The following is a 14,516-nucleotide window of genomic DNA, read 5'->3' as shown; positions in this document are numbered from 1 at the left end:
GCAACACGTAACATTCCCTCACAGCAAGGATAAATGATAGACCACTTCTCTTTTGCTCTCAGATGTCTTCATAAATATGAGATGGACTTTCTGACTTCAGGTGCTTCACCACTGAAGTTTTGGAATGTCTCGAATGATTTAGTAGCCAGAGTAGACAGGCTACTACTCCGTTTTTTTTTCTTCAAAGAAAAAGTCGACAAGAGTAGTTTTAATGTTCAAACGTAACAAAATGGGACAAGGTCAAAATGTCCTCAGAAATTGACCTCCAAGACCCACCTAAGTGCTTTTCTTTGAATGAAATTCTGTCAGACTAAATTACTTTATGATTCACAGCACCAATTGTGTTTAAAACTCATACCTGCTTTTGAAAGACCGGTCATCAGAAAGCAGACCCCAGCGCCCTCTATTTTTCTAATGCTTTCTCTGTTGAAATGGATGCATTTGTTCAAAATAAAAGTCAGATAGGCAGTTCTGTTGAGTACAGAACTGTATATAATACACATTACACATTTTTCAAAGTATTTTCTTTTAGATGACGGATGACGAGGCCAACTCGTTATTACTCCTTTTTCTCTCTCTCACATGACATTTCATCTTTGAGTTTAAGGGTGTGTTAACACTTTGCAGGTTTGTTTCAATTAAAACTAACTCTGGTGCATTGCCCTTTTAGAGTGCTTTCACACTTGGTTTCTATTCCATGGTCCGAACACGAGTAAAATTGCTCCCCCGTTCCCCTGCGCCCGCTGGACTGTGTTCAGATTATGTTATTTGGTTCCTAACCGTGGTGCGTTTGCATCATCAAAGCAGCAGCTGTTTACCCTTGTTCTGGTAATGACGATGCAGGAGAAGGGGGTAAAATGCATAGTGTTGCTCACATGTTATATTTTGGGTTTTGAATGTTTGGTTTTGTTTTCATAGCATCTGAACATAACTTCACTTGCTTCAACTTCATCTGTCGTGAATGTTCAGAAAATATTCGAAATAATGCAGGAGTCCATTTCTGCTGAAGGCGAGCTGAAATTAGATATACATTCTTTCTGGTTGCAGTTAGTCACATCTGTCAGGAAAGTGAGTGAGAATCACACACTTTTATCGAATCATACCTCATCAATAGCTGTTCTCTTCTGCGCTTTAGTACGATTGTGTTCATATCAACAGCAAACCGTACATAAGTTCACATGAACCGTACCCCAGACCACCCTTTTTATGCAGACTCGGTTACGGTTTATGAGTGTGCCCCCAAGCTCGGAAAACAATGTTCACATCCATCCAAACAAACCGAACTCTGAATCAATCCATTGAACCCAGATGCACACCAAAATCACCAGTGTGAAAGCACCCTTTGTGCGGTTCATTTGAAAAAGTCTGAATGCTGCCATACGAACATTGGTGTGCATCAAACAAGCAGACTGAGACCCCTGAAAAGGTGGTCCAAACAAACTCAAATGGTGTGATTTGACTGAAATATGAATGCAACACGGACCGAAGAACACACCCTAAACTACTTTGTATTTAATGTATTTATGAATATTGCAGTTATCCTTGTGTTCGGGATGTTATCTAATGTGCTTCAGTTCAAAGAGTGATGAAGAACATATTACACTAACTGCTTATGAACACTTTTTCCAAAGGGACTAAGTATGTGCTGCTGAGTTTGGTAGGTGTGTGCGCACGTGTTTGTTTGTGTGTGGTCACACTACTCCTTAATCACTTGTTCTCGCATCTATTTAATCAATTCTCTGTCATTCTCTTTTCCGGCAGGGAGGGAGATTGATCTTCAGGAGTTGCCCTACACTCGTTACAGTGTTCTCAGTCTTCATTAACACCCCCATTAGTCTCACATTGTTACACTTTAACACAACAACACAAACAACACTTCGGCTACATCACGTATGGAGAGAGTGGAATAGACTATAGAATGCCACTTGGGAAGACTGAATCATGTGCATACGCAAGCAAAAATATAGATATAGATATATATGTATATAAAAACAGATGGCGTTTACTGTTTTATTTGACACATTTATTGATTTTTTTTTCATTTAGCAGACAACTTACAAATGAGGAACATCAAAAGCAATTTGTCATAAGAAGCAAACATATTGTAGTACACAATGCAAAGCACAAAGTAGTATAAATTAATTAGTACACAAGCAAGAGCAGAACTGAACAAGATTGATCTTTTTTTTGTCTGGGATTTAAAAATCTAATTTGTAAAAGTAACGACCTACAATGCTCTATTTCAGTTTGATATTATTAGTAATCATACATATTCACGTGTAAAGTGTGCAAATCACTTAAAGTTCATAGAATTTATGGAATTAATAGGTTTTCACTAGCAAGTACCACACCACAACAATGATGAGAATGGGTTTATTATGATAAGTACAGGTTGGATGAGATATGTGGGGGAGTGAATGTTGAGGTTCTTGACCGTGGAAACTCAGACTGAGGACTTCGTCTCGGGTAGTAGTAAGCCGTGTGGGGGGAGGGGTTGAATGGATAAGTTATGAGGGCAGGGTAGTTGGTTTTAAATATCTGAGACAAACAGTGTTGTGTATGTTAGTTTAGTATAAATATGTAAGCTGATTGGTTGAGGTGTGGCCTTGCTCCTGAACTTTAGTTAACTTGTTTACTAACTGCATAAAATATGTATTTGTGCAACAAACTTGTGGAGTGTACAGACCAACTGAAAAGCAATCTCAGATCCTTGGACCCTACTTACCTGCAGTATAGAAAGAACAAAGAACAAAGAGAGGTAGAACGAGATTGTTGTTGGTGGAGACAGTGAGTGACCACTGTAAGTGGATGAAACAACCTGCTGCTGTGAGAGAAATAAAAGCTAGTGTGGGTTGGGACGGCTCTTCTCCACTGAAGGGTAAATAACACCTGCCTTCTCAGCTCATATAATATTAAATATCTCTCCTTCCTCTTCTCTCTTTCCCCTCCTCTTTCTTGTAGGGCATATAGAGAGGGCAGCATTCATAGACACTGTCTTTCATATCAGCTCTCTCTCTGGTTCCCTCACTCTCTCCATCGGTCTCTCGCTCTCTTTCCCTGAGTGTGCGAGAGGAGTTCAGGCAGCAGCTACGTCAGCCGCCAGCGAGCAGCTGAGGAGAGCTGTGGAACTCGCATGTATGTGTGTGTCTCTCTCTCTCTCTCTCTCTCTCTCTCTCTCTCTCTCTCTCTCTCTCTCTCTCTCTCTCTCTCTCCCTCAGCATTCTCTCATAGTCTCCAGCTCATGCCTCTACTCTCTCTGGAATCTACGGCTGTGGCACATCCTGGGGCACTGACACGGCGAACGAAGCACCTCCTCTCACCATCTGCACTCTGATCCTCAAACAGCAGCAGACCACAGCACAAACCAACGAGAAAATAAGGAGAAAGTGGAGGCAAAGGATGGAAGAGATGAAGAGAGAGATGGGAATCTGAGGGAAAAGTGCAGAGGTAGGAGAGACTGACTGAGAGTAGATGGACAGAGTAGAAAAGTGCATAAAGAAACAGTATTGGAAGCAAGAAACAGAGATAAAGTGAGGAAAGCAGAGCTGATTGAGAAAAAGATCAGAGGTGATACTGATAAGAGTGATTTTTGTTATAAATAGGACGTGGTTGGGCACGGGAGAGAATAACAAGCGTAGAGAAAGAAGATTTAGGGAAAAATGTACTAACAGCCACGTTGTGGTTGATTAGCTGCGAAACGGAAAAGAGCAAAGGCTCAGGGAAAAATCAGCAGGGGGGATCAGAGTAATTTGCAAAGGGCTTCACAAGCCGCCCTGGCCAACCACATGCCCATCGAATTTGTTTGTAAAATCAAGTTTGCTGAGGGTGACGAAGCCAAGAGGGCCTCGACAGACGGAGGCGGAACCGGCATGCTAGATGAAGGCCTACGGCGGCGAAAAGGAGGCATGGCTGACCTGTCGTCCTTTGCTAGCTCCTCTTCGCTACACGGTCTGGCTCGGGTATTGGGGACGTCAGGACGCTTGGGCTTCAGACAGACCCTCTGGGGACTGGCACTGTTGGTCTCGCTCAGCCTCTTCCTGTACCAGGCGACATGGAGCGCGGCAGCTTATCTGGAGCATCCCCACCTCACATCACTGAGGGAAGAAACCCACCGTGAGCTCACCTTCCCGGCCATCACACTCTGTAACGTCAACCGATTCCGCTTTTCTGCCCTCACAGATGCGGATATCTACCACTTGACTAACCTCACCGGCCTGCCGCCCAAGAGCCGTAAAGGACACCGGCCAAGTGAGCTCCAGTACCCACCCCCAGACATGCTTGACATTTTCCAGCGCACTGGCCACCAGTTGGAAGACATGCTGAAGAGCTGCAATTTCAGCGGGCAGAACTGCTCAAGCGAAGACTTCAGTGTGGTGAGTAGCGCAAGCTATGTATGGCTACCAGATACAAAAAAGATATAATTGTGATGGGATAAGGACATTTGTTTGGCTTGAAAGTCTTCTCTTTGCATGGCTTTCTTTGTTTGGTGACTTTGAGGAATGTTTCACAATGCCTTCTTTAGTCTTTTCAGTATGAGAGACAACTAACTGCAATGATTTGTGTGGAAAGAGGAAATGAATCCCCATCCATCTGTGTCTAACCTCCATGCTGGGGAAAACCGACTCTAGAACAATGCAGTTATTTGCCATCTCTATTTGAGATCTGCCAAATTTCTCTCCCACTTTCTAGATCCATTTATTTTCCTGTTACATCATAGTGTGTCCCATCTGATGCTGAGTCTTATTTTGGCCAGAGAAGGGATGAAAAATTCAGGAGAGGGACAAGCGACATGATTCCTGCATTAGCCCAGTCATCCTCGCTCAACTCTCAAAAGAAAGTTCCCTTTCTTACATTGACATATTTTTGTTTGTCAAGATGGTGTGATTCTTTTCAGTTTTGCTGTTATTGCTGTAATTTCAGTCAGTAATTTCCTCTTAGGGCTCCTTTTATCATTCTACACAGATCAGATAAGAGAGATTTTCCGTGATATAGACCATGAGACTTCTGTCAAGTATATCAGCTCTCTCTGAGTTCGAGCCCTCCTCTTATAGCTAATTTACTCCTTTTCTCTGTTAACTCCTTCCCCTTTTTAGTCTTGGTTTCTTGTGCATAGTTTTGAAATACAATTATTTACTATCTGATTTTATGGAATACTGCAGTGAAGGCTTAGGCAGGTGATTTACTGCATTATCCTGTTCACAAATTTGTTTGCCAGTATGTTTAATGTATATATGGTTGTGTGCATTCAAATGGCTGCATTTTTGTGCTCATTGCTGACAGACAGTCTGTTTGTCAGTGACTGACATTGTTACCTGCCCTTATAAAAATATATTCACATTTGCAGTTAGGAGAGCTATTGTCAATATCCTAACATCCCACAAATCGACAGTTTTTCAAAAAAAGTGCACATTTAGCGAAACTCTAAATCTTCTAAAATCTTCTAATCTAAAAGTGTATTTTAATTTTAGATGGTTCATTTTTATTATGTTTATGTTTTATTTTTAATATTTGTAGTATTATTAGTATATTATTATAAGAAAATTATTATATATGTAGTATATTAATATTGCCACAAGGACAATGGAAAAAAAGATTTGTGGCTTCCTATCCCATACTGATGTGAAAGGCAGAATGTGAGACAGTTACTGTCCATATGCATTTCTTTGGCTTGATTTGTTCATGTAGATAAAATAATGCAATGGTCATCAGTTCCTACTACAGTACTTCCCACTTAGTGTAGAAGAATAGTACTTTGTTGGTTACACTTTATTTTGATGGTCCACTTTAGACACTGCACTATAACCCCTCCGATTGTACTCACACCGCTCCGAGGGGGATTCGAACCGGCTCTTTCTAGCTGTCCTCCGTTACACTTAACCCACTAAACCTCACTCTCATCTGGGTCACGGTTAAAATATAACCCCTCCGGTAAAACCTTTTTTAGATAAATGTTTGTTCATTTGAGATGGACCTCTCTCTACAAGCCACACACAAGATACAAGTTGATCTATCTGTTCTCCTTCCTCCAGGGATCATAATGGCCCTTTTATGGCTCTAACACAACAATTAAGCCTGTCTAGCTGTCCATCTGAAGCGATTAGAGAACCTTAAAAATCATTATTTTGTTTCAGTACCAAAAATAGGCTTAAGGGCCACAAGCTGTCTTTTGACTCCCTCACCAATCAATAAAAGAGTGTGTTTAATCAATCCTCCTGCAATCCATCTGGCACAGCTAAACCACAACCATTATATCAATAGAATCAATGAAAAGCAAATAACAATGAGTTTAAACAGGATCAGTCTTTATCCTTTTCTTGATTCTATGACATTAATTTTAAAATGCATCTTAATCTGAAACATTCCAACTGAACAACCAGAAATCTACAGTATATGTACTGTTTATTGTATGTTATTATTGTCACAGTGTCTGGTTTGTGTTCCCTGGGTTGCCACTAGAGGTCCTCGTTCTCACGGTGTCTTTCACGTTTGACTTCATTTCCCAGCATTCTGTCTGTCACTCATCAGTTCATTGCACTCAGCTGTTTCCCATCACCTTGTTAGTTTGAGTGTATATATACCCTGTCTGTTTTAGTGTTTGTCACGGAGTCGTTGTTATTCGTCACACCACTTTGGAGGTCTGTGTTCTTGCCTTTTATTGTTTTGATTCTTGTTTATGGATTGCCTTTTGGTTTTGACCCCTGCCTGGACTGGTTTTATGATTTTGGATTACCCGAATAAACTGCTATTGGATCTACCCCTGTTTCCTGTGTGTGGTATCGTGACAGAACGACTCCGTCACGATGAATAGATCCAGCAGTTCGGGATTCCATAACCCTTCTCCTGTGTATGGGGAAGGAAGGGGACCACAGAGAGGAGGTTCGCAGGTCGGGGAGGAAGCGCCTCGACTAAACATTTTTCAATGTTTTGGCTTATGGGCCCAGCAGACTGAGGAAGCAGCGGCGGCTAAGGCTTCAGCGAACTCGTCCATCAGAGATGGTGAGTCGTTTCTGGGGACTCGTCTGGCAAAGTTCTCCGGAACTCGGGGAGGTTGCAGGGGAGGAGGTGGTCGACAAATTCCACGACACCATCCTCCGCCTTTCCATTCTTCTGATCCGGAGCCGCCGGACTGGTCCAGTACAAGATTCTCACCGCTGGTTCCACCCCGCACAAAGTCATCATCGTGGGGCTCATCTACCACAAGGTCCTCACCACTGGTCCCGTCCAACTCAAGATCCTCGCCGCTGGTTCCGCCCAGCACAAGATCTTCGCCGCTGGTCCCGTCCATCTTAAAGCCCTCGCCACTGGTTTCGTCCAGCCCAAGGTCCTCCTCACCACTGGTCCTGTCCAGTCCAAAGTCCTCGCCCCTGGTCCCGTCTAGTACTGAGGCTGCAGCTCGCCATCAAGGACGGAGGAGGAGGAGAAGGGCCTCGTATCTCCCCAACAACCCGGTGGTCCCGAGTCCGGTGGTCTCAGTTCCGGTGGTCCCAGTGCCGGTGGTCCCGAGTCCAGTGGTCCCGAGTCAAGTGTCTGCTGTTCCTGAGCCTGAGCCAGTGTCTGCTGTTCCAGAGCCGGAGCCAGTGTCTGCTGTTCCAGAGCCAGAGCCAGTGCCTGTTCCAGAGCCGGAGCCTGTGTCTGCTGTACCTGAGCCGGAGCCAGAGCCAATGCCTGTTCCAGAGCCGGAGCCTGTGTCTGCTGTACCTGAGCCAGAGCCAGCGCCTGTTCCTGAACCAGTGTTTGTTTCTGTGTTTGTGTCTGTTCTTGTGGCTGTTACAGTTTTGGTGTCTGTTCCTGAGCCGGAGCCAGTGTGTGTTCCTGAGCCGGAGCCAGTGTGTGTTCCTGAGCCGGAGCCAGTGTCTGTTCCTGAGCCGGAGCCAGTGTCTGTTCCTGAGCCGGAGCCAGTGTCTGTTCCTGAGCCGGAGCCAGTGTCTGTTCCTGAGCCGGAGCCAGTGTCTGTTCCTGAGCCGGAGCCAGTGTCTGTTCCTGAGCCGGAGCCAGTGTCTGTTCCTGAGCCGGAGCCAGTGTCTGTTCCTGAGCCGGAGCCAGTGTCTGTTCCTGAGCCGGAGCCAGTGTCTGTTCCTGAGCCGGAGCCAGTGTCTGTTCCTGAGCCGGAGCCAGTGTCTGCTCCTGAGCCGGAGCCAGTGTCTGCTCCTGAGCCGGAGCCAGTGTCTGCTCCTGAGCCGGAGCCAGTGTCTGCTCCTGAGCCGGAGCCAGTGTCTGCTCCTGAGCCGGAGCCAGTGTCTGTTCCTGAGCCGGAGCCAGTGTCTGTTCCTGAGCCGGAGCCAGTGTCTGCTCCTGAGCCGGAGCCGCCCGAGGGGTCTTCACCGCCCTGGCCGCCCGAGGGGTCTTCACCGCCCTGGCCGCCCGAGGGGTCTTCACCGCCCTGGCCGCCCGAGGGGTCTTCACCGCCCTGGCCGCCCGAGGGGTCTTCACCGCCCTGGCCGCCCGAGGGGTCTTCACCGCCCTGGCCGCCCGAGGGGTCTTCACCGCCCTGGCCGCCCGAGGGGTCTTCACCGCCCTGGCCGCCCGAGGGGTCTTCACCGCCCTGGCCGCCCGAGGGGTCTTCACCGCCCTGGCCGCCCGAGGGGTCTTCACCGCCCTGGCCGCCCGAGGGGTCTTCACCGCCCTGGCCGCCCGAGGGGTCTTCACCGCCCTGGCCGCCCGAGGGGTCTTCACCGCCCTGGCCGCCCGAGGGGTCTTCACCGCCCTGGTCGCCCGAGGGGTCTTCACCGCCCTGGTCGCCCGAGGGGTCGTCTGCTTCGCCCTGGCCGCCCGATGGACTGTCAGCTTCGCCCTGGCCGCCCGATGGACTGTCAGCTTCGCCCTGGCCGCCCGATGAACTGTCTGCTTCGCCCTGGCCGCCCGATGGACTGTCTGCTTCGCCCGATGGACTGTCAGCTTCGCCCTGGCCGCCCGATGAACTGTCTGCTTCGCCCTGGCCGCCCGATGGACTGTCTGCTTCGCCCTGGCCACCCGATGGACTGTCTGCTTCGACCTGGCCGCCCGATGGACTGTCTGCTTCGACCTGGCCGCCCGATGGACTGTCTGCTTCGCCCTGGCCGCCCGATGGACCGTCTGCTTCGCCCTGGCCGCCGGCTAAACCATCACCCCCTGTTTCTGTTCCCTTCCATGGACCTGGCCCCCCATCCCTCCCCCTGATCCTCCACCGTTCCACCTCCCTCCTGGTCTCTTGTTTTGTTTGTTTTTTGTGGGTCTTGGAGCGTCTGGTAGCCGCTCCGTAGAGGGGGGGTTATGTCACAGTGTCTGGTTTGTGTTCCCTGGGTTGCCACTAGAGGTCCTCGTTCTCACGGTGTCTTTCACGTTTGACTTCATTTCCCAGCATTCTGTCTGTCACTCATCAGTTCATTGCACTCAGCTGTTTCCCATCACCTTGTTAGTTTGAGTGTATATATACCCTGTCTGTTTTAGTGTTTGTCACGGAGTCGTTGTTATTCGTCACACCACTTTGGAGGTCTGTGTTCTTGCCTTTTATTGTTTTGATTCTTGTTTATGGATTGCCTTTTGGTTTTGACCCCTGCCTGGACTGGTTTTATGATTTTGGATTACCCGAATAAACTGCTATTGGATCTACCCCTGTTTCCTGTGTGTGGTATCGTGACAATTATGGTATTTTTATTGTATGTTTACATGGACCCTAATAATCAGATTGTAATCTGACTAGTAGCCCATTCAGAATAAAATAGTCAAATGAAACCATGTCAATCAGAATGAATTGGTCTAATCTGATTGAAATTTTATTCGGATTGGGGAGGGTGGTGGTTAAACCTTTTATAATACATTCGATAGGACATGCAAATGCATGGATTGAAAACTGAAACTGGAAATTTCTGAGCGTGTAGAAATGGCGAAATGAAATATGAAATGGAACGAGCTATTGTTGTTGAACGTACGGAATTATCAGAAAATTGTGTACTTTATAGTAAGTACTACATTTGGTTTGAAACTTACTTTGTGACCATTAAAAATGAATGTTCTACATATAGTATGAATTTGTGTATAATTCAGATGTAGCCTACTTTATCCCAGCCAACATTTGTATATAGGTATGAAATTGGCTTAAAAATGGGCCCCATATAGGATTGTCCGCGGACTCCATAATGGCCGCATGTTAATTGCCCAGATGGATTTCATGCAGGATTGCACCTGCCACTAGGTGGGACCCAAGTGGGCAACATGCACAAGACCCATCTCGGCCTCAGCTTTTCCGCCATGTTGTCACTGTTATGTGACCTACGGTGTCAATTGTGTCGCTTCACTGCTATTCTCCTGTTCTCCTGTCTCCGGAGATCATAATGTCCCTTTTATGGCTCTAACACAAAAACTGTGCCTGTCTAGTTGTCCATCTCATAGGATGAAGCTATTAAAGAGTCTTAAAAATCATTATTTTGTTTCAGTACCAAGAATAGACTGCTACATAAGCTTAAGGGCCACACGCTGTGTATTGACACCCTCACCAACCAATACAAGAGTGTGTTTGGCCTCGTGGGATTGTAAAGTGTCACACTTCAGAATCTCGGCGGAAGTAGTATAGGTCATCTGGGTACTGGTTTTCGGATACTATGTAGTAGGGAAGTATTTGATTTCAGACGCAGCAATAGTGTCGTAAATGATGGTCGTGTCATTCTAAAATTCTCCTTTCACTCATGGTCTGTGAAGTACTTGCCTTGGACTCTCATCGACAGATAACTTGTTTTGGGTGCGGGAAGGGGCATTTTTGCTGCTTGATAAATATAAGCAGCATGTCACAAATTGTCACGAGCTTGTCCTCTCCTAATTAGGACCTGAACAGATAAATATGTCCCCAGTTTCACAGGCGAGGTTTAAGCTAGTCCCAGACTAAAATGCATGTTTGAGCTGTCTTAACTGAAAGCAACTAGCACTGGCATTTCTTATGTCAGTGCTATTATTTTGTCTCAAGATGCACACCAGTAATGTTTTTTTCTAAGGCATGTTTATAAAAGCTACTTAAATGTCCTAATTGAACTAAGGCCTACTCCTGGTTTAATCTAAATCCTGTCTGTGAAACCAGGCCATTAGGCCTTAAAAAAAGCACTGGGAGGATGGCTAGTGTTCACATCTTGAAACAGTGTGAAACTCTGTATATTTGCAGTGTGTGCAATTTGCACATCAATCTGATCTCTTTATTTAGAAATAATTCAGACTGATGAATCTGAACATAGTGTTTACATGAACAAAATGTGTCCATGTAAATGTAGCTACTGATGCTCCTCAAATACTATGTCACCATTGTGTTTTCATGTAGCTCTGTACATGGTTGTTGAGAGATGAAAACTTATTACATAATTTCCACATACAGATACAAATCTCATTTTCATACACTCAACAATAATTAGATGCTTTATAATGGTATAGTATTCATCCAATAGTCAAAATGCATTATATGCAAACCATTTTGCTTATACAGTTTCACTCAGAAAACAGTGCTAATTTGCATTTCCATTCTATTTCCATTCAAATCAGACTGGTTGAAATTTTTAAGAAGCCAGTGGTTCAGGTGCGAAGGCTGCAACATCCCGGTTGTCAGAGATAAATGTAATTACTATTTTTGGCATACAAGAAAGTCAGCAGTAATCATTTCTGTAAATAATGACCACACAGCGACCTTGGAGGAACAGGAATAAACAAGCTCAGTGGAGGTCAATGGATCAGTTCTCACTTTCCCCTCCATCCTTTAGCTCGGTAATGATTTTGCATGCTTGATTTTCCACAATAGAGAGGCATAGATTAGTGAAACTCACATGAAACATTCATCAGACCTCCTTGCCACTGAGATGGCAATGGATGGGTCCTTCCTGCCACTCACTGGATTTGGCTAATCACTCACACACACCCGACACTGAAACGCTTCTGCTCACCATACATTTAGATTCTCACACATTCAAGAAAAATCTCAATGCATGCATGCACAAAAATGTACACATAAAAACAAATAACTTAAAGATGTGATATACCACAAAAAGTTACTTCACATCACACATTTTCTGTGTTTCTCCTTAAATATATTACTTTATCTCTAATGTAGTTTTGAGAAAAAAGAAGGGGGACTACAGATGGAAACTAGCATTTGCTAACTCTGGTACAAAACATCTTTTCGTAAGATTAATGTATTTTGTACATTGTCCCTGATAAATAAACAACAAAAAAAAGAAAAAAGAAAAAAAGAACACAACAAAATCTCCCAGCAGCAGATATGTCAGCTGTAGACTCAGACTGCGGATGACTAATGTGTACGCAGTGGGTGATGTTAACAAACTCTTTGGCTTTCACTGAGCTTTTACAGTTCAGTTAGTTCAAACATGAGACATCAAACTGAGATAATGTTTTTTTTCTTAATTTTCTCACTCAAGAAACAGATTAGACTTAAATTCATTTGTTTTATTTGTCATCTCAAAAACAGGTTTTACATGGAGTAATTGAGGGCTTCTAGTCTAAGTCCAGGGAATGTGAATCATTTCTTCCGATTAAAGTCACAAAAGTGAACTGTGTTGGACTGCGTATATCTCTGACTTTAATTCTCTGCTCTCTTTTTTATTTTTTTTTTGTTTGGCAGAGGAGGTTTATCAAAATGTTCTGATTTTGAATACTTTTGAGTTTCACATAGTAAGGTCACCAAACACTCTGCTTCTTTATATGAAAATAAGGGGCATTTAAAGATTTAAATTTAAATTCAATGAGATTTAAATATGCATTGTAAACCAAATAAAATGCTACACAGCCATGGTGTAGTACGCCGTAAATATGTGTATCAAACAACTGATTTCATTAAGTGAAATGCAATTTTATTACATGATTTTGGATTATTGACAATGACATCATTGCATTATTTTCTGTTGTTATTAGTCATACTAAAGTGTCACCATCATACATTCATTAAAATTTCTACCCAGGCTAATTATAACACCAAAAAGGGACAATTTTAAGATGATCAGATGAAATATTTTAAGATCTTTAATTAACATAGCGTTAACAGCAACATAGCAATCTAGTGAAAAATGTGAGCCAAATAAATGCACAAGAAACTGAAAGAAAAAAGACCGATTGTCTTTACAGCTCACCAGGTATAAAACTATTAATTCTGGTCCTCGAACCTGATTGCTCCAACAGCACTGACGTTTTACTGTTTGTATCACAAGTAATCAGATTATGTGATTACGCCAGTAGGTGGCGGCAAGAGTGAGTTATACATTCAACCAATTCATTTAAAATACTGATTCGTTAAGAAAAAAACAGGTGATTCATTTGGCAAATTTGAAAGGATGCATCAAGTGTATCCTTTGTGTCCTGCATTCACCCACAATCCTTTCCACACTTTCCAATTCATGAAAAAGATGAAAAAAAAATGACTCAGACTCAGCACTAAACTCATTGACTGCATTGCATTAATAGAAAGTCAGATAATTTAAAGATTTTTAATATCAAGTATTTTTCCAAACTCATTTTTAATAGTATTTTCATGCTGTGACCACAGGGGCGGAAACATTTATGGCATTGCATTTGGAGTCCCTAGATTGTCTCATTAGAGAGATTGTCTCATTAGGTTTCTAGCCTAGAAGCCTAAGAAGGACCGGTCTAGGAAGGACGAAGCCTCAGTGCAGCCTTCCGATTGAGAAATAACCTATGATTTATGCCTAAAATCATTCATTCAAATAATCTGTTTAAAAGTCATTCAGGAGCAAAACAAGTGTCAAGATGAATGAGTCACTGAATCACTCACTCAAACGATTTGTTAAAAACGTTGAATGTGTTGCAACACAACGGTTCTACTTTTCTTTGTTTGGAACTATTTTCGTTGGCCTGGAGAAAAAAAACGTGAAAATTTTAGGTTAAATTTAAATTTAAATTATTAATTTAGTTTTGCTTGAGAACAGCATGACTATGCTTGTCCACCAGCTAGATCAGCACTATACCAGCACTAAATAACCAACCTGGACCAACGTGGAATTCATGCTGGTTTTTGCTGGGTTTTTCAACAGGGATGACACAACTGAAATAAAAAGTGTTTTTGTTTCACATCCATTTCACACAATTTGCAAAGACCATCACAAGTGTAAACACAGTTCATTAAACTAGTTTTGCAACTAGTTTTTATATTACAAAACTTGAAACCATTGTTGCATTTGTAACTTGTGTACTGAAGTGAGAATGTCTTTGCACACCTTTGAATTTCGCGTTGTTTCGGCACTAACCGTGTAGTTCTGCATGCAATGTGTTCTTCATAAAAAGTGATTTAAATTTGAGATAGAGATGATAAATATAAACTGATCTAGAGAGATGGAGCAATAAAGAGCAATAAAGCACACATTTTCAAGAGGTTAAACACAGGTCAGTTTTGCAAAATGCATGCCGTATGACTTTAATAATATAATTGAGATCACACAGCAGTCATTTCATCTCATGATATTTGTGGAAATATATCATGGCAAAAAACACAGAGTACTTAGCTCTAGGGCTAAATTCACATAATGTGTCTGTTTGGC

At 43.5% G+C, this 14,516-nt stretch overlaps 1 protein-coding gene across 3 annotated transcripts in view; it reads left to right on the top strand.

Annotated features, from left to right (window-relative positions):
• Positions 1-3,035: 3,035 nt before the first annotated feature.
• The window catches only part of asic4b (acid-sensing (proton-gated) ion channel family member 4b), a 58,681-nt gene continuing 47,200 nt past the window's right edge, over positions 3,036-14,516 (top strand). For all 3 annotated transcript variants that reach the window (XM_077199279.1, XM_077199280.1, XM_077199281.1), the window contains exon 1: positions 3,036-4,373. In XM_077199279.1, the coding sequence (XP_077055394.1) occupies positions 3,786-4,373 (588 nt within the window). In that variant the 5' untranslated portion in view covers positions 3,036-3,785. The remainder of the gene's footprint in view (positions 4,374-14,516) is intronic.

The sequence above is a fragment of the Siphateles boraxobius genome, unplaced genomic scaffold, assembly GCF_051911475.1.
Source record: "Siphateles boraxobius isolate OS27281-9 unplaced genomic scaffold, OSU_SipBor_1 41, whole genome shotgun sequence".
NCBI classification, from domain to species: Eukaryota; Metazoa; Chordata; class Actinopteri; order Cypriniformes; family Leuciscidae; genus Siphateles; species Siphateles boraxobius.
Note: the sequence above shows the minus strand (reverse complement) of the source record. Positions and strands in the feature narration are given on the sequence as shown.